We start from the raw sequence: 24426 nt of genomic DNA on the forward strand, positions 1-24426 counted from the left end.
GTGTTTAGGGAAATTTCTAGCACTAGCAAGTACTTTTTTTTTTTTTTTTTTTAGATTTTTGTCTAATAGTCTTCTCAGTCTGCCGTAGTCCCTCCTTAACTGCAGTTTTGCTTTTTGTGATTTCAGTTACTGTGGTTAACCATAGTCCAAAAATATTACAGTATATTGAGAGAGAGACCACACTTACATAACTTTTATTACAGTATATTATTATAATTGTTATACTTTATTATTGGTTGTTGTTAAGCTCTTACTTTGCCTAATTTTATAAATTAAACTTTATCATAGACATGTATATATAGGAAAAAAAACATAGTATATATAGGGTTCTATACTATTCATGGTTTCAGGTGTCCACTGGGAGTCTTGGAATGCATCCCCCTCAGATAAGAGGGGACTACTGTATTTGACTATTTTAGACAAATTAAAAATTTTCAAACACACACAGGATTTGGAAAGCTGCAGAATCAAGTTCATCAGCATATAAAATATTTCTGTCAGCTCTGCTTCTCTCAAGAGTGTTAATCAGATTTTTTTTTGTTAGATCGTTATGCATATTTAGAATGATTCTTACTCTTTACACTACAAAAAGACTTTCTTCTGATTTTTAAAAGTAATATGCACTCATAATAAAATTTCAGATAGTACAGAAACATATAAAGAAGAAAATAAAACTCACAATTATCATGTTGAATGACCTTCCAGACTTTTATGTGCATGTACACATTTTTTATTTACCAAAATGGAACTATACATTCTTGACTCTTTTCTCTTTCTAGAACTTTAATTATACTATTTTGGCCACAGTTTTTCCATTAGAACCAAAGCTTGTGGAGCTAGGAGACAAGTATGCAGTAAGGGCTGGAGCTATTGGCTGGAGCTATTTCTCCATGCCCCTACTGTGTTACGTGGCCAGACTATACAGCACTTACCCTTGAAACATAACTACGTGTGCCAGTCTGCTCTTCCTCCTCCCTGCCCCCAGACTCTACACGCTTTGAGAGCAGGCCCATATACACACAGTTGTTGTTAAAGGTTATTGCCACCACAGAGAGAGGGCCAACTCCAGGGTGCTGTGCGAGCACATAGGAGGGACACCTGACCAGTCCTGGAAGATCAAGGGAGACTTCCAAGAGAAAGTGATAAGTAAGCGCTAGTCACATGAAGGGGGTGGAGGGGCCAGCGTGTAAAAGAGCATGAGAGATCTGGGCATCTGTCAGCATGTCACTCTGGCTGGCACACAACAGGGCTATGGGATGGAGGGCAGATTGTGGCAGGAGATAAAGCTGACGAGCCAAGTCACACTGTGTCTTAAACCAAGGCATGGACTTTAGGCTTTATCCTGAGGGCAAATTGGCTACCACTGAATGGTTTGAAATAGAGAATCCTCTAAAAATTCTCCTATTGGAAATGTTCCTTGAATTTCTTAACAACTCTTAAACCTTAATTTCTTTGCATTTAGAACCAGGAACAATTGAAAGATGATGATTCTGATCTTATTCTGAATGATGGCGATATCAGTTTGACATATGGGGATTCTACAGTGAACACGGAATCGGCAACATCCAGTGCCCCTAGGAGATTTATGGGCAACAGTTCTGAAGATGCCTTGGATCGGGAGCTTGGATTTGGGGACCACGAATTGGTCATTCGTGGAACACGCCTGGTTCTTCCTATGGATGATTCTGAACCCGCATTAAATTTGTTGGATAACACAAGACACAGTCCAGCCTAAGCTTATTAATACTCACTTAGTGATTTGTAAAATTTGCACATGTGATTGTGAAGAAATTTGTACTACCTAAAAAGTCCCAGTGCATGTCTCTGAATGTGTAAGCTATATAAATGCTATTTATATGGCATAGAAAGAATATAAATATCCTGTACAAGGCAGATTGTGAACAAACTATTCTTTTAAGTTTTACTGGCTGCACTATATAGACTGGATCTGTTTTAGAAGGTTACTTTCACAGTGATGTTGTGTGTTCTGTTAGCTTTATGTGTCAGTTAAAGTATAAAAAGTAGTGGATTTACTCTTTCTTATATTTACCTGACACTTAACCAGAGTACCAAGTCCTTGTGATGTGAATTAATTTTGTGTGTGTGGTGGGGGAGGGAGAGAGAAGTGGAAGTCTTATTTCCTAGGGAACCCGGGGAGGAGAGGTTCCTTTGTTGGGAAACTTTTGTTGATCGCTGCTGCCTTTGTCTGTCATGACCTTTTTCTTTCCCTTTTCTCTGGTGGCCTGTTGTGGTGCAGGGAGCTGATGGCATTTTGATTTTGTCCCATTCAGGTTGGGGAGTGAAGTGTGGGGGCCCTTTTCCTCCCTTGCTGTGAAAGAACAGATTCATTGACTACAGTACACTGCCATTCAGAAAAGAAGCCTACAAGTGATTTCCAAGACCACCTTTTCTTCTAGACCAAGGTCATAGAAGGAGTCGCATCCGGCCAGCTTAGCCAAAGTACAGGTGTATCTAGTTCAGGGCAGTTGATTTAGATTTGAAGGGGGCTGGGGCAGGCACAGAAGGGGCAGAGGACAAGAGGGGAGTAAAGAGAATGGTGGTTTCAGAGATCTCTCTTCCCCCAATATGTAAATATTCTATACCAGATAAGTTTAAATGAGAAATTTAATTGCTGCTTAATTTTTGATTATGTACTTTATCTGTATAGCAAGCTTTGTCATCAGAAGTTTTTATATCGATTTAAATTGCTGCTCTTTAGCAGCCAAACAGGAGCAAAATGTAAAATTTTTTAACTTACTGTGTCTAATTGTCATTTGTTAGTCTTTAGTTGATGTTAAAAGTTAATTTATGAATCCATGCTTGTTCTACATTGCACCAAAGGCAGTCATAAGAGAAATATAATGCTGTGAAGCATTTTTTGTAAGGTGGCTCCTTTGTGTGCAACGGGTGTAGTTGTCTTCATTTTCATGTTACTTTTTTAAATATTAAATACCTAAGCTGCCATGTGTGATTTTTGTTTTGTTTTGTTTTGTTTTGTTACGGTTTTCAAGGAAGAGCACAGAAAAATGTCCCATTTCATATTCATGCTGAAAATACCTAAAGGTGCATTGAACGCTTGGAAGGGGAATACTTTTTGATGTTGATTCTGACCTGTTAATGATTCAGGAGAAAAATATAAACTTTTGTGGATTTCTCCCACCTCAGGTCTGAGTAGCATTGCCTTAAATCTTATCCAATTAGAAAATTGAGTTATTTGCATGATGTTCAAATGTTCCCATGAAAAATATCCTTCCAAACAAAATGCACTTATTCTCCAAAAGATGTCTGTGCTATCGCAAACACTCCTTGAGAGTTTAAGGGAATCCTAACATTGGACTTTTTAGTGGCAGCTTTGACTGTTGGCATAGCCATTTGTTACGTAGTGGTAGCGACTTTCCTGCTATGCAGGAATCCCTCCCGTGAAGTGTACGTTTTATATGATATGTGCCTCTTCATGCAGTAAATAATTTCTTGTCAATGTATGTTTGAGGGGCTTTGAACGTCAGCATCACTTACCCATGAAGTTATTCAAGTCGTAAAAGGTTATACAGTAATTTAACAGCTACCTTTTTTATTCTGTCAGGTTACTGAGCTCAGTTTATGTAAATACTTAGCATGACAAATTCAGTAACTCGTCTGTTTCGGCATGCGTAAGACTTTTCATTAGGGAAACTGATAAAGCTTGAGTCAACTAAATCTGCTTTCATCCTTTATCAAAGGGGAACCAAGCCTCCTGTGCTTACATCAGCATCTGGAAGATTTTCCTCTCCTCTAATCTATGTGTACATCTTCAAGCAAAGAAGAGAGAAAAACTTTGCTCAGACGCCTATCGGTTTTAGACACCTGAATGAACTTTGATGGAGTACAGTCTGAGGTACCATCATGCACACGTAGAACTGCTCTTGGACTTGTTTTTCTGTTGTTTGTGGAACCTACACGTTTGAATGACTTGAACGTTGCATCTTTTAAAGTTATTTTTTAAGGGTTCTTGGCATTTATCCTAGTTGTCTGTGTTTGGCAGTGTGCTGTTAAAGTAATAGACTTTTAATCTTTATGTATTTTTTGTTTTCCCTTGGAGTACTTGGACAGATGTTATAGTGGTTTCTTTTAGGAAATCTGTCATTAAAAAAATTATAGCCTTGCAAGTAACCACTCACCATAGTTGAGTCAGTTTATTCTGGTGAGATGTAAAGAGTGCTGACTTCATTTATTTTTCTACCTGTATATCTACTGGAAAGGGGGAAAGATTGATGTTTTAAAAAGAAGCACACAGAAACCTAACAGAACCTAACTTATGGGGTGGCAAATTTTTGGTGCTTATGTGTAAGGGTGGATATATTTGCTTATGGTCACAATTGGACCATTTAAGAAATATGACTCAAAGCGGTCAAATGGTGTTACATTGATTTGTAGCCTGTTAGCTCAGTAATGGATAATGTCATGAAAATGGTAGTTCCATTATATGTGGGAGAAAATTCTGTATCCAGTTAGGTAGAAAGGCAGTTCCAAGTTTGATTGAAAGCATGATCACACAAAGAGTCCTTCCTCCAACTAAAAGATACATCTTTCTTTTCATACATGATAAGGTTTGTAGGTTAGAGCTTGATGACAGCAACTTTATCTAGTCTGCTGGGTTGCCACCCTCTCCAGCTACCTTGTTCATGGCCAGTGAGAGACACAGGTGGGGGGCCTACACACAACAGGCTCTTTCCTTGAACCAACCCGTGTTTGCCAGCTGATTCATCACACGAAACCCTATCTTAGATTTGAGCAAGCCCATTTGTTAACCTGACCCAGTGTAGGAGTGTAAGGAGATGAGCATATAGATGTTCTGACTTAATCAAAAAGTCCTTGACAGGAAGTATACCACACAGATGAAGCAGTGTGAGGCTTGAAAATAAATTGGAAATGATCACAATAATAGTTCTCATTTTTGAGCCCCTCTTAGGTACAAGAGTGTGTATACAAGGTATTTTTTAACCTGCATTTTAATTTAATCTGCATCATGCTGTGAGGATTCTATTTTTCTCATTTCACAGATGAGAAAACTGAGGTGCAGATAAGTTGTCGCATGGCTAGTAAGTGATAGAGCCAGGACTTGAATCCAGTCTGACTCTAAAGTCCAGATTCTTAACACTACTCTGCTGGCCCCAGGCAGGCTCCATGCTAGCCCATCTTGAGTATAACTAGGAGGAACATGAAGGGAGTTGCAGGGTGGGACATGAAGTCTCAGCTCTATCCCTTTACTGGTTGCACTGCTGGCTGCAGGATATGAGTTCCCAGGGGCCGGGGGTAGGTTCTCATGTTCTTAGCAAAGGGCCTCCTGTGTCTCACAAGCCTGTGGGCAAGGCAGCCTGCCTAGCAGCATCCCTTTGCGCTCTGTCTCCCAACCTTTTCACCAATGCGCCTGTCTTTCATCGCAATTTGTGGTCCTGAACAATGGCTTTGTGTCCACACAGGTTGGTGTTGTAGGAAAAAGCCCAGTCTTTGGAGTTACAACCCAGGCTCTGTTACTTGCTTACTGTGCAGTGTTGGCCAGTTACTTGACTTCACTGAGCCTTTCCGAAGTTAATTCAAGAAATATCTGGGTGCTGACTTTGTGCAACATGCAGTGGAGATAGCAGCAAACAACTAAACTGCAGTCCAGCTGTCATGAGAGTATTCTACAGGAGATGCTGACAGCTGTCTCATGGGATTCTTTGGAACCACTCATGCAAGAAAGACTGATTGCCTTCTAGCAGGGGAATATCTAAAGTTATCAACCAATAACCTCAAACACAATCATATAAGTACTATGATGGAAAAGCATGGGACGCTGTGAGAGGGTGCTCTAATCTGGTGGTACAGGGACTGGGGAAGATTTTCCTGATAAAGTGATATTTAGGTTTAGACCTCAAAAGTAAGTCAAGGTACATCTAGATGAAGGGGAGTAAGGATGAGGAACGTTCCAGGCAGAGTGAACAGTGACCTCTAATTGATATCCCACACAACATTCATTCAAATGTCAAATAGTTATTGAGTGACAAACACACATGTGCTGTGCTATACACAGAGTGAGGAATGAAATCGATGCAGGGCAACCCTCGTAGCACTTACATATTAGTGGTGAAGACGGTAAGTAGCCCACACTTCCGTAAGTACCAGCACAATGAGGAGCACCTTGAACCAAACTCTCCCCACTACACCTTCCTCCCCTTCACCCCTGTCCCACTGTATCTCTTAGGGTAAGTCCCTCTTCCGTGTTGCTGCCTTTAGACATTTGAAAAGAGGAGCTGGCACATCTTCCCTGAGTCTTTCTGTCCCCAGGCTAAACGACTCCATTCCCTTTCTATCTTCAGGGCATCCACCAGAAGTCCATTGTTCTAGACCCTTCTATGACGATGTCCCCAAGACCACAGTGGCTTATTTTCAGTGGCCACATCACACCCTTACTATACAGTGTGCTGACAATGGCAAGTCTGCGCCAGTACCCTGCCCTCGTGGAGCTTACATTCTAGTCAGTGAAGGCAGATCAGAAATAAACGCACACATAAAATAATTAAAGGCTGGAATAAGTAACAAGTTGGAGATGTGATAGAGGGTAATGAGCATTAGGAGGCGGGGCAGGTGTGGGGTGAAGCAGGAGGCCTTGCTTCAGGGGTAACATTAAAATCAAGTCTTGAAAGAGCCAGTCAGGCAGAGAACAAGGGAAGAGTTGAGGATAGGTGCTCAACGAATATATATTGAAAAGGTGTGAAAGGTCTTCCTGACCTTTATTTGGTTGGATTATGAAGGCCAGCGTGGCTGAATGGGAGAAGTAATAGGCTAACAGGAGGCCAGAGTCCTGACCCTGCCTGCCACTGGGCGCCTGTAGGAAAGCACGTACACCTCTCTGAGCCTGTTTCTTCCTTTATAAAATGACGGCAGTTCACTGATTCAGTAAACATTTATGGAGCTATTACCATGTGCCAGGCACTGTGGTAGGTACTGGATTATGATCCAGCCCCAAGTAGCTGCCAGGCCTGGTAGGGGGATCAGATGAAGTGATGTACACTGAAACATTCTGACTGGGATTCAGAAGGCTCTTGAAACCAAAGTTGAGTATTCTGTAAGGTTTTGCTGATGAGGTGCTATTCAAATAAAATCTGGAACTCTTTACAGACTATGCAGCTACTCTGGGCTGCTTTCCTTCAGAATCTCCAGTTCAGCAAGTTGGAGGTGTCCCAAGTGGTTGCCACAGTGAAGACAACTCTGAGAACTGGCTTAGCTGGGGCTGTCATGGCTGGAGTCTGAACTCCATGAGAACTGACAATTTCTGGCCAATTCTGCCAAGGACAAGAATTCCTCTCCTTTACCATGAACCCATATTGTAATTGCAGCTCGGGGAGTCCTGCCCTCTGTGTTCTGGCTAGAAACCAGGTCTGCTCATTTTCCGCTTGGTGCAGTCTGGTGGGCACTGGGTCCCACTAAAGAGATGCAGCTCAGTCGTGCAAGTTATTTCTTTTGTGGTGATGGAAAAATGTATTGAAAGCTCCATGAGCACTTCTTGGAAACAAGCTTAATTTCTCCAGATTTGTTGGAACTGAAGTGGATCACTGTGTTTAAATACTAATACTACAAAAATTGCTTGAGAAGTAGTCAATTCTTGGTTGCTTTGGGAGTCACGAGGCTTTATTACATGATATTAGTTGTTCATTTGAATTTCCTATACAGCTGTGTTCCCATGTGGACCATGCAAAAAGTATGTGAGCCATTTTTTCATCTGAAAAATCTGGAAGGCTTCTGTCAGATAATGGAAGTTGCCTGTTTTTTTCAGTCTTAGAGCTGGTTTAGTGTGAGAAAGCAAGATAATGGCAGTTGGACCCCCTGATTGTGCGACAAAATTGGTTTTTTAAACACCTTCATGAAACTTAACGAAGTTCCATTTTCTAAGGGGAACCAAGAGGTTTATATTTAAGTGCTCTAGCCCACCAAAATTTTACTTCCTAACTTCCAGTCAATAAACACTGAGCACCTCACCTGGGCTGAGCCCTGAGCCAGGCAATGGGGATACAGAGATGACTAAATCATAGTTTCAATCTAAAGGAGAATGCAGCCAATTAGGGAAGAACATTGCAATTGGGTGAAAGGCATGAGAATTGGGCTGCTGTATGGACTTCGGGTCCCTCACCTGTTGCTGCCTATGGTGGGCAGAATAAAGGCCCCCTGAAGATGTCCACATCCTAATCCCTGGAACCTGTGAATATATTAGGTTACATGGCAAAGAGGATTAAGGATGTGGATGGAATTAAGTTTGCTAATCGGATGACCTTGAGATAGGGAGATTATCCTGGATTATCCAGGTGGGTCCAATCTAATCACACAGGCCCTTAACATTGAAGAATCTTTCCTGGCTGTGGTCAGAGAAAGAGATGTGACAACAAAAGCAGGGTCAGAGAGATTGCTACGTTGCTGGCTTTGAAGATAGAGAAAGGGGGCCCCTAGAAACTGGAAAAAGCAAGGAAGTGATTCTCCCCTCAAGCCTCCAGAAGGAAAGCAGCCCCACTGAAACCTTGATTTGGGCCCAGTGAGATCCTTATTAGACTTCTGGCCTACAGAACCATCAGATGATAAATGGGTGTTGTAAACCACTAAGTTTGTGGTCACTTGTCATGGCAGCAATAGGAAACTAACATATTCCCTTTAAGGGTGAGAGTATTTGAAAGGACGAGTCGACACCAGTTGACGATCCACCGGAGAGAGCTCGTTGATTAGGCAGCACACACACATATATATAGGGCTTCTAGGGAAGGCTGATTGGCTTAAAATACAATCCCTACTTAGAGGGCAACCAGCGCCATGATGGGGTGTGGCCGAGAAGGACTTATGTGATCAGGGTGTGATCCCTTGAGGCATTTGGGTTCTTACATTCCGGTGTGATCCCTTGGGGCATTTGGGTTCTTACATTCCTCCCTTTTTCTTGTTTTAGGAAAGGGGACGTTGAAGTCATTGAGCTACTTCCTGCTGAACTGGGGCGTTGTGGGGGGGGCAATGGGAGGAAGGTACATAAATACCCATTATGAAACCCCAAAGGAGGGTGGAGAAACAAGTAATTTCAAAAGGGGAAAAGTCCATAAATGTTCCTTGAAGCCACAAGTCGAATATGCACCGGTTCCATTGTTCATAGTTGGAGACTGGAGGGAGCAGCCAGGCGTCGGTGGCAAGGGCGTGTAGGAATGCGTCTCCTCTGTAAGGTGGTGTCTCTTCAGCATCTGCTGAGGCACTCACGAGATGAGGCGGGGGTTCATCGGTACCTAGAAGCTGGTAGTTTCTAAGCAAAAGCTGGTTAAAGGCCTGATTAGAAATTTTTCCCACTTGGGTTTGAAGAAACCTAATGATGCAGGGCAAGAAAAGGCAGATTATGAGGATAATGATTAGAGGTCCCAAAATGGGCCAAATCCAACTTAGGATAGGGTTTAAGAAAAAAGAAGAAAAGGGGTTAGAACTGGATGTGGTTCGTAGGCTGGAAGCTAAGTCGGTGAGTCTGATGATGTTTGTTTCTACTAGACCGGATTCATTGATATAATAACAGCATTCTTCCCCAAGGAAGATGCAAGTACCTCCTTTTTCTGCGGTGAGGAAGTCTGGTGCTCTACGGTTTTGGAGGGTGACCTGAGCTAAAGAGGTAATTTGTCTCTGTAGAGAGGAAAGAGATTCGGCAGTGGAGGTCAGAGCCCCTTCAAGTTTAGCATTTATGTCTTCGACCGCCCATAAACTGTGTCCTAAGGCCCCTCCCGACAGGCTGGCTCTGACCGCTGATGTTGTTAGGGAAATACCAACCATGATCGGGAGGAAGGCGGCCCTTTTTTGCCTTGAGGGGGGGATGAAGAAGATGGAACAGTTATGAACTGGTGTACAGAGTGAGTTGAGGGACGATGGTGACAAGAAGGCATGGGGCAGTAAGATTAGGCAGGATGGAGGTAGAGAGGGTTCCATTGCACCAGAAGAAAGAGCCTGGTGGGGCGACGGTGTGGTTATAAATGGTTGAGGAAGGGAAGCGTTTAAGGGGACGGCCGCCAGGAGCCGTCGCATGAGAGATCTGTTGCCAAGTGTAAATGGGTGACCCTGGGGAGCTAGCAGAGGGGCCTGAAAGCTCCCTGGGTGAAATGAAAAGAACAGGAGAAGGCCAAGGAGAAGGTTCATGTCTCCGGAATTGGGGGTAAGGCTGAGGTCCGGGATAGGCGGAGTTTGAAAGGGTCGGTAGGATGAGGGATACACTTAAAAGAATGATGTGTTAAGTTCTTTTGCAGCTTGTTATTGGAGTTCTCGGTGGCCGAGGGCGGATCCTGAGTGTAAGGCTTCAGCCTGGAAATATGAATCCATGGAGTAACATGATTACCTGGCAGGGCAAGTTTAGCAGCAGTTGGAGTGCAAAGGATGACAGGACATGGGCCTTCCCACTTAGGGGTTAGGGGGGTTTTGGGTTCCGGGGAAGTGTGGAATACTAATTGGCCGGGGCTGAGTGAAAGGTTATTTTTGGAATGTGACGGATCTGGAAGTAGCCAGTCCTGGTACTTCCATAATTCGGTGCGAAGGTGGGAGAGCAAGGGTAAGGCCATGGTGGGTGGTATGGGTCCTTCAGTTGCTGTGATCCCCGGGGGTAGGAGGGGCCTACCACACATGACTTCAAAAGGGGAAAGATTGGAGGGCTTTTTTGGGAGAGCCCTGGTCTTGAGTAGAGCGAGAGGTAGAAGACGGACCCAATCAAGGTGTAATTCCAGAGACAATTTAGTTAGTATGGTTCTCTCTACCTTTCCAGATGCCTGAGGTCGGTAAGGGCAATGTAGGTGCCAGGGGAGAGAGAGTGACTGGGAGAGTTTCTGTATTACCTGGGTGGTAAATTCAGGTCCATTGTCAGACTGAATGGAAGTGGGCATCCCAAATCGTGGGGTGATTTGGGAAAGGAGAGTCTGGGCTACGGTGGAGGCCTTTTTTATTGGATGATGGGAATGCCTCTACCCATCCTGAAAAGGTATCAACAAACACCAAGAGGTATTTGAGGCGCCGGACAGAAGGCATGTGCATAAAATCGACTTGCCAGTCGGCTGTGGGTGTGAGACCTCTGGCCTGGTGGGAGGGGTATGGCCCAGGTTTGAGAGGGGTGTTAGGATTGGTACGCTGGCAGATTGTGCATGAGGAGGAAATTTTTTGTAAGAGGGCTTTGTCAGATGGGGTGACTGAGAAGAAGGCTTGTAAAAACTGGGATAAAGCTTGGGGGCTAGAGTGAAACAGGTCATGGAGCAAGCGAAAGAGAGAGGACTTATCATCATTAGGTGGTTGAGGCTGAGAGGGTGTCTGTGAACCTTGGGAGCCGTATGGAAGAATGGGAAGTTGGTTTTGTGTCTGTGGGTGCCGTGCCGCAGTGCGTGCGGCGAGGTCAGCTTTACAATTCCCGCGAGTGATTGGGGAATCGTCCCTCTGGTGGGATCTGCAATGAATGACTCCTAATTTACAAGGTAAATGGGATGCCTCAATTAATGTGGAGATTAAAGCTGAGTTGGTGATTGTGTTACCCTTGGTGTTAAGCAGACCGCGTTCTTTCCATATGGCGGCATGAGAGAGAAGTATATGAAAAACATATTTGGAGTCAGTGTATAAGTTAAGAGTTTTTCCTTCAGCTAGAACGCAGGCTCGCGTGGCGGCGATAAGTTTGGCCTGCTGGTTCGTAGTACCCTTGGGTAAAGGTTGGGCTTCTATAACTGAATCAAGGGAGACTATGGCATAACCTGCGTAATGAGTGTTTCCTTCCTTGAATGAGGACCCATCCGTGAACCATGCGAGATCAGCATGAGACAGGGGCCCCTCAATGATGGAAGAGCGGTAAGGTATGAAATTTTGAAGGCTTTCTATGCAGCTGTGCAAAGGGGTGTTGGGGGGATCTGGTATAGGCAGTAGGGTGGCCGGATTTAGGGGTGGGCAGGTAGTGAAGGATAGGGCAGGATTTTCCAGAAACGAGGATAGGAGGGTTAGGATTCTGGAAGGTGGGAGGGATTGGAGAGCCTTATAGGTCAGGAGGTCTTTGAGGTGATGTGGTGAGAGAATGGTGAGAGGTGCCCCAAATGTTAATTTGGATGCCTCCTTATGCAGCAACTGCCCCGCTGCCAGGGCTCTTAAACAGGGTACCCAGCCTTGTACAGTGGGGTCCAATTGTTTTGATAGGTATGCTACGGGGGCAAAGGAGGGGTCATAATTCTGTCCTAGAACGCCCAGAGCTTGTCCCGTATTTTCATGAACATAGAGGAAAAAGGGTTTAGTTAGATCAGGGAGATGAAGTGCAGGGGCTGTTAGAAGGGCCTGTAGTGACGGGAGTGGGGGTCAGTCCATGTGAAGGCAAAAATGTCTTGAGTATCGGTTTCCAGGGGTATGGAAAAGAAGGCATCTTTTAAGTCCAGAACCGAGAAATGAGTACAGCGAGTATGGGAGTATTGAAAGGGGAGCGAGTGGGACGGAGATACCCCTTTTTTAATAGGTCTTAACCTGAGGAGGGCTGTTGTGGTTAATGGATACTGAGCCTGTATGTGTACAGGGGAACACTGGGCCAGAGCGGGGCTGGCAGTGTCCCAAACTGTGGGGTTAACAGGGTGCGTTAAGATGGGTAAGGACTTCTTTGGAGGGGTGGAATTAGTAGGATCTTGGGCTTGAACTAGCTCTAGGAGGAAGGAAATGGGGGAAGAGGAAGAGGACAGGGGCAAAGTAATGGAGACTTGAAGCCGTGATAGAATGTCCCGACCCAACAAGGGGACGGGGCATTGTGGCATGACTAGAAAGGAATGGGAGAAAACGGATTGAGTGCCTTGAAGGTAGCAGGTTAAAAAAGGGGTTTTGGGGGGAAAGATTTGTTTACCTCCTACCCCGACTATAGGAGAGCTGCTGGAGGTGGTGGGGCCTTTATATTCCCTTAAGACCGAAAAGGTGGCTCCAGTGTCCAGGAGGAAAAATATTGGGTGGCTGTCCACAACCATGGATACCCTGGGCTCTTGCTTTGTTATAGAGATGGTCGGGAAGGGCCCAAGGCTCCTTCAGTCCTCCTCAGCGAGGCCCACCATAGGTGGTGTCCACGGTTTGAGGGACTGTGGGGCAGTTGGTCCCTCACCCCTTCAGGCAAGGGGGCAATCAGATCCCCAATGTCCCTTCTTTTTGCATTTTGGACAAGAAGTGGTGGGTGGCCTAGGGGTGGGGCAAGCCTTTGCCCAATGCACTTCCTTTCCACACTTAAAGCAGGCTCCAGGTGGAGGCTTTGAGGTGGAGGCTGTGGGAGGGCGCCTAGGGGGTTTGATAAGCCGGGCCAACATCTGGAATTTGGCGTGGTCGGCCTTTTGTTTTCGACGTTCCTTTTCCTCCTCCCGATTATGAAAAACCTTGAAGGCCACTGACAGGATTTCGGTCTGAGGGGTTGCAGGACCCTGCTCTAATTTTTTAAGTTTAGTTTTAATGTTGGGGTAGGATTGGGCCAGGAAATAGGTCATAAGGACATGCTGGCCGTCCTCTGAGTTGGGGTAACTCGGAGGGAGTTTCTTCCTTTTTTGGGACAATTTCTTGAATTTTCTGGAAATTGACGACTTGCGAGCCGAATTTTTGAGGCCAATTATTAAGCAAGAGGCAAAACAGTCTCGAGCCTGGATTCCCTGGGCTGTGTTATAATCCCAATTAGGTTCCTGTTCTGGGACTGCTTGGGGGCCTGGCGGGTGATCCGGATTGGTACGATGGGTGTCAGTGGCATGGGTTTGGGCTGTATCCCAGACCCTGCGGCGTTCCTCGGGGAGGAGGGTATTGGCTAGGAGCATGAAGATGTCATGATGTATGAGGCTGTAGGCCTGCAGGATCCATTGGAATTCTTTAATGTAGGTGGTAGGGTCGGTAGAGAAAGAGCCTAGTCTTTTTTCTAATTCTGTAAGGTCAGCTAGGGAAAAGGGAACATGGACCCTAACTGCTCCTTCAGCCCCAGCTACCTCACGTAGTGGGGCGATTGTTAAAGGGGCGGGGGGAGGTCCTTGGGAACGGGTGAAAGGGGGGCTTAGTGGGTCAGGAGTAGGTGAGGGTAAAGACGGGGGAGTGGATGGCGCAGGAGGTGCAGAAGGTGACGCGGATGATGGGGGAGGAGGAGCGGACGCCAGAGGCACTGGGGAAGGAGGAGGTTGGTAGGGTGGGGGTTCATCAGCAAGGTCGAAGGTGGAAGAATCAAGGGGTGACTGTGAAGAGGGTTTACAGGCTAAAAGGACTTGAGAGGGAGCACAGGAGGAGCAGAGGGCGGGGTTCTGAGCCAAGAAGTGAAAAGCCTCGATGTAGGGGATCTCCTTCCATTTTTTTAGGCGCTGGCAGTAGTTAAAGAGGTCTCATAGACTGTTAGGATCTAGTGTGCCCTCGGGGGGCCAAGTGTTTTGATTATCTAAAGGATAATAAGGCCAATCTTGTGTACAGAATTTGGTGAGGAGTTTGGGCTTAATATCTGGCCTGAGGGGAAGGTTGGTGAGGTTTTTTAGAAGGCATTGAAGTGGAGAGTCCCCTAGGGAGGAGGAGGAAGCGCCCATTCTGGTCTCTTGATGGGAATTTAGACAGAAATCGGACAGAGATTTAGTGATAGGACAGATCCTTCAGCCGGTTGGGAGAGGCGGGATCCTAGAGGGTGTCCCCAGTAGGTCACGTCAGTCCGGGCAGGTTCAGGTACGAACCAGGAGGAGAGAAGGGAAGTGTGGGTCGTCACTCAGACCTCCACTTCTCTAGGGCAAAAGCCCGGTGCCTGAAGGAACCTAGCGCCAGGATTTTCTGGTCGGGTCCCGGACCCGGGAAGTGGAGAGAAGAGAGTGGTGGACAGGAGGGTGAAGGGGAGAACAGAATGGGGCTTTTAACCTCCAAAAATGAAAGTAAAAGTTTACCGGGGCTTTGGAACCTGTTATAGTTTGGGAATTTATGGTGGTCGTGAAGACTGTGGTGGGGTGAGGTATGGGCGTTAGGGGCTACCGGACGATCTAGACTCCCTGTGGTAGCCTGAAAAAGGGCTGGTGCCCTTTAGGAAAGGGGGCTTACCTAATGATGACCCGGTGGTGAGTGGAAGGAGCCAGCGCCAAAAAGAATGGACGAGGGTGGACTGTCAATGGTGAGCGGGGAAGGGAGGCCGGTCCTGGCAGGACGGAGTTCCCGAGGGGCGACTCGAAAAGTGCTGCCGCTGCGATTTGAAAAGTGTTACAGCTCGAGGGAGCCCCGAGGGGCGGCTCGGAAAGTGTTGCCGCTGCGATCTGAAAAGTGTCGCCGCTCGAGAGAAGCTCCATCCCGGGTTTCGGCACCAAATGAAAGGACGAGTTGACACCAGTTGACAATCCACCGGAGAGAGCTCGTTGATTAGGCGGCACACACACATATATATAGGGCTTCTAGGGAAGGCTGATTGGCTTAAAATACAATTCCTACTTAGAGGGCAACCAGCGCCATGATGGGGTGTGGCCAAGAAGGACTTATGTGATCAGGGTGTGATCCCTTGGGGCATTTGGGTTCTTACAGTTCTTACTGTGTTACTATTTAGTTCTGAATGTCTGCTTTGTGCCATGCACTGTGCATGGTGCTGTGGGTACAGAACTGAGCATAACCCAGAGTTCATGGTCCAATGGGGGAGACTTAAGTGTACAGATAACCATGACACAGCACAATAGGAGCCATGATGGAGAAAGGTCCAGGTGTCACATGTCCAGCCAGAGGGAAGATTGGGAGGCTGGAGAGGTCCCTGCCATTTCTATGATATTAACCTAGCTTTAACTAGGACTTCCACATTACTCACTGGTGCAAGAAATTTTCCCAGGCCATCATGTCCACTACATTACCAGGGAGTGGCAATGTACAGAAGACACTAACATATTTGGGTTTTAAAGAGCTCACTCTCGTTGTGGCTTCAGCAGGAGGGATGGGTTATTTGGATAGGGGCAGGAGTGAACACCGAGATGATGGCTAGAAGACTCAGCAGGTGAGAGAGAGTTGTGGCCTAGACTAGAGAAACATCAGTGGAGATGGAGAGCAGGGAACAGATGTAAGACACATGTAGTTGATAGACTCAGTAGGACTTGGAGACTAAATGTAGTGAATGAGCAAGATGGGGGAGTTTACGATGATTCCCAGCAACCTGGAGTGGGAAAATGGGTGGATGGAGTGGTAGTAACTACAATTTGAGAAAACACCTATTAGGACCAAGAGGTTAAGAGATGTAGGAGTAAAAGCACAAATCTAAATTTGCTTCTGGATCACTTAGGTAAGGGAAGATGGAGCCCAGTTGGGAAAAGAGAGATGAGAGAAGAAGACAAAGGGCCCCAAATGAGAAGATTTGGAAAGGATGCGAGTTTGGAAAACACCAGGATTTGTAATCTGTTCTCCCATTATAACCTAAGAACATCTGGAGCTTTTTGCTATGGGTGGGGTCTGGGGAAAATAATTGCCTTAACCAAAGTACAATGGATGGAGGAAAAAATAAATTATTTTTCCTCCTTACAAAAAGCAGAAAGCTTCAGAAGTTCTCAGGGAATGATGGGTGGTGTTATTAGGAAACTTTTAAAAGTGCGTCACTCCGGATTTCAGTGTATCCACCACTGGTCTGGCCAGGAGAAGGAAAATATATATTGTGGGCTCTCTAAAATGCAGTTCTTAGCATTTTCCAGGAGGGTCAAGGGCCAAGGAATGAATACTGGATGTGGAAAGGAAGCCACGGCTAGTTGACCAGACCCTTTCTGGTTCTGTGGAGGTTTACGTGCAAGCAAAAACACTACTTCACTTTTTGCTTTTCCCCAAGGGCTGTGGCAAGCATTCTCTAACAAACCCAACTGGGTGTCCAGAGCCCTCTGGTGTGCTGTTCTCAAACATTGTGTGCCACTAGCTTGCAGAAGCAGTTGATGCCTGAGCTGCAGTCTTCCTGGAAGTTTGAGCCAAATAGCAACGGTTGAGGCAGAGTTAATTAAATATGCACCAATACAAACTTTTTAAAAATTGATTTTTGCCTCAATAGAAGGAAATCAGCAAGTGACAATATAACTGAAAAAAAGAAAGCATAGAGGCCTAGATTAAGATGAAGAAAACATCTGGTTCTTGTTTTCTCAACTTTTATTAATTCATCTGAGGTGTGAGTCACTAGCTTACCCAGCCAATGTTTCCAAAATGAAGTCTTCGTTGCCTCTGGAGGAGCTGGGAAAAGTCAGTTCACAACTACCTTGAGAGAAAGACGATCCACAGTGCGGTGTCATCTTGTTAAAAAATGTAATGTTGGTCCTGTTAGGTATTTCCTATAACTGCTTCTGTGTTAAATCCCGATTACATTCCTTCCTCGGCAGGATTTTATTCCTCCACCCAGAAATTGTAGGACTGATATGCTGACCTAAAAATATGTATTAAACCCAGAACCTCACAAAATATGCCCTTCACCTATAAAAACAACTTTATTGGCTCACCTTAGTCTTTCCCAGTAGACAGTGGGGTTAGATGTGTAGCCCCTGGGGAAGCTAAGGAAGGAAAGTTCTCTGTCTCTCCCCAAGGTTTTCTAGAACCAACACCAATCCCACTCTACAAAGGTGGGGACACCGATGAAAGAAGGAAGATTGCTTCCTAATGCTAGACTCTACCACCATTTGGGTCAGTGAATCTGTGTTCTCACCTACTCCTCTCTGTGTACAACATGGCATTTTCAAGAAGGCTGGTCAGAGTTCACAGTCGGCCTACAGTTACAGTCCAGGGCTAAGCTGGTCAGTCTGTAATGATGGAGCCAGTGACTTTGCTCCCATTACACTGCGCTCTATCCAGCTGGGCTCTACTCTTTCTGACCCATTGCTAGGGAGGTCAGCAGTGGGATTCAAACCTCTACCTTTCATAGACCAATGACCTCATTCTACTAATTCTTCCTTCCTTCCTTCCATCCTTCCTTCCTCCCTCCCTCCCTCCCTTCTTAATACCTACCTACCCTAGGTACTGGAAATTCAGAGGTGAATAATTCATGGTTTCTGCCCCCAAGGAGCTCACAGTCTAGTGGTGGAGATAGACACGTAATTAGATGTAATTGAATATATGGTTTTAGAGCTCAAGATTCCTAGTTTGTAAATATAATAGACTAAAGTGGCCAATATTTTTTTTTTTTCTGTAGAGAACTCCACTCCATCTTTTCATTATGCCCTTTACCTGGCTCAATAAATTAGATATTAGATATTTTCAGTATTTCTCTGTGATTTCTCAATGCATTTTATTTGAACAGGGAGCATCTGTACATGTAGTTCTATACCATACATTTGGAGCCACTTCTAAGTAGAAGCAGGTAAATTAAAAACAAAAGTACCTGCAACACTTCTCCCTGTATTGAACCAGCTGCTCACCTCCTTTCCATAACACTTTCTCTTGTTAACCTAAGGAAGAAACAAAAGGGTAGCTTCAGATTCCACCCCAAATGTACAGTGTCTAGTGTCAGTACTTATGGACAATGATCCAACTCTATATTAAATAAAGCACAAAACAGGCTTCAAATATTTAAGTGACATGACTGAGTTTGAAACATGGTGTTTATCCTGGTAGTTCCGGACAGGAATTGGCAGCTTCTGGCTCATGTCATTTCTTACTCAAAGATGGTCTTTATGTTATGTCCCTCGTAGGAATAAAAACCCCGATCTTCATAAAGCAAATGATGTCATTGGCCTGCCCTTCCTTCTATTCTCCATCAGATCGAATTTAGATGTGATACTGGCAAGAGCAACAGGGTAAAAGGTCAATTTGTGATTGTCTGGTCCAAGGGGGATTATTTTGACAGTTTGTTCTAACCATACAAGCAATGTGTCCAATAAAGTTTTATTAGGTGTTGTCACAGATGTAAATGTTTCATAAAGATATCACTTGAGTTGTAAATCATATACTTGAATTCAAACTAAAGTCACCTCATTAAATACCAAGAAAAACTATGTCTTTCACGTAAATCCAGGTCTTGAGTGACTTTTAAAAAAGGAGCAAAGAACAAAAAACAAAACTCAAGTCCCAGAAGTCTAAGACTGAACTTTAAAGAGACTGACGGGAATATGAAAATTTCCCTTATGTGTTTCTTTAATCTTTCTTTCTAGGCCATACACTCCAAAAGTTTCATTATCTTCCTAGTCCATCAGATTCTCCAGAGATAATAGAACTGGAGAGATGATCTAGACTCAGTTTTAAAAAAGAGTTTTAAAAAAACTCTTGTTTATTGAGGTACAATTTACATACAATAAAATTTATCCTTTTTAGTGTATGGTTCTGTGAGTTTTGAAAAAGACGTGCAGACATGTAACTATCACCATAATCAACATACAGAACATTTTCATCTCCGGAAAATTCCCCCCTGCCTCTTTGTTGTTAATTCCTTCTCCCACTCCAGGCTCCTAGCAACCACTGACCTGTTTTCTGTCCCTGTAGTTTTGCCTTTTCCAGAATGTCATATAAACAATCATACAGCATGTAGCCTTCTGCGGACTCTTTCATTTTTGAAATTAATATTATTATTTTTCAGATTATAAAGATAATACATGTTCATCATGAAAAAATTAGAATATTTAAGAAAGAAGAAGATATAAAAATGCTTCCCAAAGATAACCATTCTTAGTGTTTTGGTGTATTTCCTTCCAGTCTTTTTACTCTAAATGCATATGCCCTCACACATATAAAAAAAAAAATTTACAAAATTGGAATACTACTGTATACAGGATTTTGTATTTGTAGTTTGTAACTTAATATCTGGAAGCATATATTTTTGTTGTTGTTGTTGAAAAACTGCAATTCTTATGTTTATTTATTTATTTATTAGCAATATACAATGTAGTTGATTTTCATGTCCCTTTACCTATTCCTCCCTCCCCCCTCTCTCTCCCCCATCCCCCCTCCCCTCATCAACATCATATCTGTTCACTTGTCTTAACAAGTTCAAGGAATTCTGATTGTTGTGTCTTCTTCCCCACCCACCCCTGTTTGTTTATGTATTTATTTATTTTTAGCTCCCACAAATAAGTGAGAACATGTGGTTTTTCTCTTTCTGTGCTGTATATTTTTTAAGAATCAATCCTTTCTAGAGGTTTGGAGGCAAGACCTAATCAACGGGCTCAGGAATGGATGAGAAACAAGTGCAGAACACCATGAACCCTGAGGAGCCACTTCTACAGCTGCCTTTGCAGGCTCTGTGCCCTCTGCATTTGCTGAGTTCCACTTGTTTTAATCAATGGTTTTTTTTTTTTTTTTCTTTTTTTCCTGTTTGCTGCTGGCTTTTTCTCACACTGAAACAAACACACTCCCAGGTTGAGTTTGGTGCTGGTTCCTCTGTGCTCCTCTCCTGCAGAGAACTTTTCTCACCATGTTAGAATTGTTTGTTGATTTTGTCCATCTACCCCATGTGACAGTGAGCCCCACAGGTGCAGACACCCTTGTCTTATTCATTCCATTTTTTCCAATGCTTGACATAGTAATAAGCAAAGAGTAGATACTTACTAATAATATAATGAATGAACAAACCAAGATCAAACATTCCCTTCACTGGACTGGTTACTGCCACTCATTTTTTTCCTCTTCTGCTTTACCCTCAGAAGAAAAGTAACTTTTTGAGCGTTATTTTGGTGGCCATCACAAAAGGGTGAATTTTGCTTTCAAATGCTTTCATTGGCATTTCTGACTCACACCCTTTTGAGATAACCAGTGAACTACTTTTCACACTGCTATGGCATGCCTCATGCTTTGCCCTGTGGAGCCAGGTCAAAGCTGCATTGTCAAGGTGATGTAAAGAGCAGAAAATGGGCCTGGTGGGGAGAACGAAGAGGCAGGATGCTCAGAGTTGCTGATGGTAGGCACACAGACCAAGGAGTGACTAGTGCATGCTTCTCAACGGCCAGGTGTGAAAGCTCGTGCCCTATCTGCCCTTCTTGAAGGTTGGGAAAGAATTAAAAGAGCCTGTGTTTAAGAAGCAGGGTAAGGTGAGAAGGCTGAGGATGAGAGAAGGGAGAAGTAAAACAGAGTTAAGGTCATTCTTTTCCTCTTCAAGCTGAATCAGTGGCTATTTCTCAGTTGCAACAGTAGTGGTTGCCACTTGTTGAAGCACCTGATCTGGACCAGGCACAGCATTAAGCCCTTCGCATGCACTGCCTCGTTGAAGCCCCACGACAACCCTCTGAGCTAAGCACTGGTATTATCCCCTCTCTTTAAGATAAGGAAGATACTAAAGCTCAGAGAGGTTCAGTGAACGCCCACCGTCACACAGCTACTTAGCACAGTGCCTGGGCTACAGTCAACACCCTGCCAATGGTAGCTGTTGTGGTTATTATTACTATTATCAATCATAATTAATAGCCAATGCCATAGTTGGCTCAAAGCAGACCATGGGCTCCAAGACCCAAAGCAGGCCTTGAAAGGGAGACTCCCAGAGGCCTCCTGCTCAGCAGACCATGAGGACCCTGACTTGCCTTTCTGCTGCTTCAAGACTTGGGAAGGTGGCTCCTTGGGTGGTGGGGAAAATGATGCTGTGCTTGTGTTTGGCTCCTTCTTGGTTCCCACAAATGTCCTTAACATTTTCCATTTTCTGAGCGCTTTTGTGAAATAGCTCTGATGTGGTTGACAGTATTTGTAGTGGGAGCCAAGTCAAGCCTTCCTCAGGAGGAAAGCTGGATGCCTTTAAGGGTCTTGTCAGTGCTCACGGAGCCCACAGCCTCCTGCTCGGTGTTGTCCAAGGCCGCGATTCCTGGCAGTCAGCTGCCGAGCACAGTACATTGATCCCTGCGACCCTTCTCTGTGGGGGGAACCAACACCCTATCAGCCTGGCTGGACCTGTAGGAGCCGTTCTCCAGGGAAAGCTTTGCCAGGGCCTCTGATCCACTGTGATGCTCTTTGTGGTTCAGGGACTGCTCTGTCTGGCTCAAGATGATTTCCCTTTCCATATTTTCCACAGCTTTTTGTCCAGGACCCTGGAGAAACTTTGAAATTTAAAATGGCCTGTGTGCCAGGAATCCCCACAGTCTCCTTGTGAGGAGTAGATGAGCACCATATGCTGTTTATATAAAAATAAATGGCTTCCCCCAATGATGCACAGGGTCCGGAATCACTGGCTTACCCCTCTTTTACCTTAACAGCTGGAGCAATGGCCCTCTGCATGAGGATTCATATGCAGATAGAAATTTGGCTCTGAAAAGCCCCAAACAGTTTGTGCAAGAGCTGCGTCTCCTGCAGAGGCAGGTGGTGGGCGGGCAGCATCCCCCTGTGGGATCAGCTGAAGAAGGCAGGAGAGGAAGACAAACAGGTAGTGCTGGACAGTTACCTTCTGCCTCCCCAGGCAGACTTTCAGAGAGGGTCCTCTCATCCTAATGCCCACCCCCCACCCCCTCACAGCATCATGAGCCCTAGGGATGGGAGCAAAGTGAGATCTCTTTTCTTGGGCTTCAAATACTTGAAACTATTGCTTGGCTTAGGCAATAGCTCTTCATTCATTCATTTACCAAGTAATTATTGAGCACCTACTATGTGCACTTCTGAAATTGCACTAAGTCCAGCCCCAACAATTTGTCTCCCATGATGACCCAACCAGGACACTGGGCCAAAACTAAAAGTTTGGAAGGGAGAGAAGCTGAAACTCACCAGCCTGAGTAAAAGTGTCAGTTGCTGCATTTCAATGGGATTTTATTCATTCATTCTTTCATTCACTCATTCATCCAACCAACCAACTCACGAGCATCTACCGTGTGCCAGATAGTGTGCTAGGCACCAGGGCTATTGGAAGGGAGAATAACAGTAGCTAACGTTTACTGGGTGCTTACAATGTGGGCCAACACCATGCTGAGTGCTTTCCATGCTATCTCTCTTTTAATCCTCATTCCAGCGCTGGCAGGAAGGTCCACACAAATTAGGAAACTGAGGCTTGGAGATTTTACTTACTAGCCAGAAAGTAGCAGAAGTAAACTTGAAAGATCCAAGTGAGTCCATATGCCTGCGGCTGTGTTCTTTGCACATTACCATTCGTTACTGTGCATTAATGCCAACTGCGGGGCAAGGCCAGTTGCAGCCTGTGGGGCAAATCTGGCCCACTGCCTGTTTTTGTACTGCCAGAGAACTAGGAGAGGTTTTTACATTTTAAATGGTTGAAAAAAAGTAAAAGAATATGTCATGACATGAAAATGATAAAAAATTCACATTTCAGTGTCCATCAATAAAGTTTTATTAGAACACAGCCACAGCCATCCACTACAATGAGTAGTTGTGACAGACCTATGGCCCACAAAGTTCAAAATACTATCTAGCCCTTTACAGGGAGAGTTTGCCCACCCCTGGCTCAGTAGGTCACTGGCAGAAGAGGAAGAAGACCTCAGCCCATCTCTGAGCTCAGGTAGTCTCCAGAGCTCTGTCCCCCTGTCCCAGCTCTTTCTCAGCTACTTGGAGAGATCTCCAGGGAGCCTTGCACGAGCATTTTGGATGATGGCTGCCTTTGAGTTATTTTCAGCACTTTTTAAAAGAGTCTTTGAGGCCTGAGATGTTTAGGGAGGTATTAGGTTTTTCATCAATTGTTTAGATGAAAATGTAGACAGCAGACTTGGGGTTATTTGTGAACAAAGCCCTGAATGCAATCCTGTTGGGCTTTGCTGAGAGGTGCCAAATTATCTCAAGCTCCACTGGGAGCTGCTTGCGGGGCCTTATATGGGCATAAGCCCCTAAGCCGGGCTTGTCTCACTCTGCAGCATGGTTGGATCCACTTTTAAGGTTATGTGTGAGCATTTCTTGTTTTCCCATTTGTTCAAGCTCTGGGGACTTAGCTTCTGCTGCACTTGAAGGGAACATAATGCTGTCAGATTCCTGCACACATCTTATGTGTACATTGAAGATGACAGACAACTGCCTTCTTTTTGGCATTTATTTCCCTTTACATTTGTCTGTAGGTGAAAGGAAGCATTTTTGTAAGTGCTGGAGTGGGGAAATGTTGCTTTATGGGATTCGTGTATTTGAAGAGATGTTGACAAAGAAAACATTTACTGTATGCCCATAGGCGACGGGTCTGTGCACGGCATTCCAAGGGTGTTAGCTTACTCATACAACGTAGCGCACCTTCACTCACTCATTTAACAGACATGTAATTGAATGCCTATTAAGTGCCAAGTCCTGTGCTAGGCCAGGGCAACAATGGTGAACAAGACAAAGACACTTTCCATCCTCATGAAGCTAACCTTCTGGTGGGAGATGCAGACGATAAACAGGTAAAGAAGTATTAAAAATCATTATAGATTGTCATAAGAGGTATAAAGCAAAAGAATGGTGTGCCGAGACAGAGTCATAGGGAGACCTACTTGAGACTGGGGAGTCAGGAAAGGCCTCTCATAAAAGGGGACATTTAAGATGAGACCTGAAGGATCAGAAGGAGCTGGCTGGGAGACTCTCAGTTATTGGGCAGGAAATCTTGGTGTATAAGAGTTT

General features: G+C 44.7%; 1 protein-coding gene across 1 annotated transcript in view; it reads left to right on the plus strand.

Moving 5' to 3' along the window:
* Positions 1-4112, plus strand: part of SLC9A6 (solute carrier family 9 member A6) — a 59390-nt gene extending 55278 nt beyond the window's left edge. The window contains exon 16 of the mRNA XM_063083213.1: positions 1463-4112. Within this exon, the coding sequence (XP_062939283.1) occupies positions 1463-1735 (273 nt within the window). The 3' untranslated portion in view covers positions 1736-4112. The remainder of the gene's footprint in view (positions 1-1462) is intronic.
* The last annotated feature ends 20314 nt before the right edge of the window (positions 4113-24426 follow it).

Source organism: Cynocephalus volans, chromosome X (assembly GCF_027409185.1).
Source record: "Cynocephalus volans isolate mCynVol1 chromosome X, mCynVol1.pri, whole genome shotgun sequence".
In the NCBI taxonomy this organism is placed as follows: domain Eukaryota; kingdom Metazoa; phylum Chordata; class Mammalia; order Dermoptera; family Cynocephalidae; genus Cynocephalus; species Cynocephalus volans.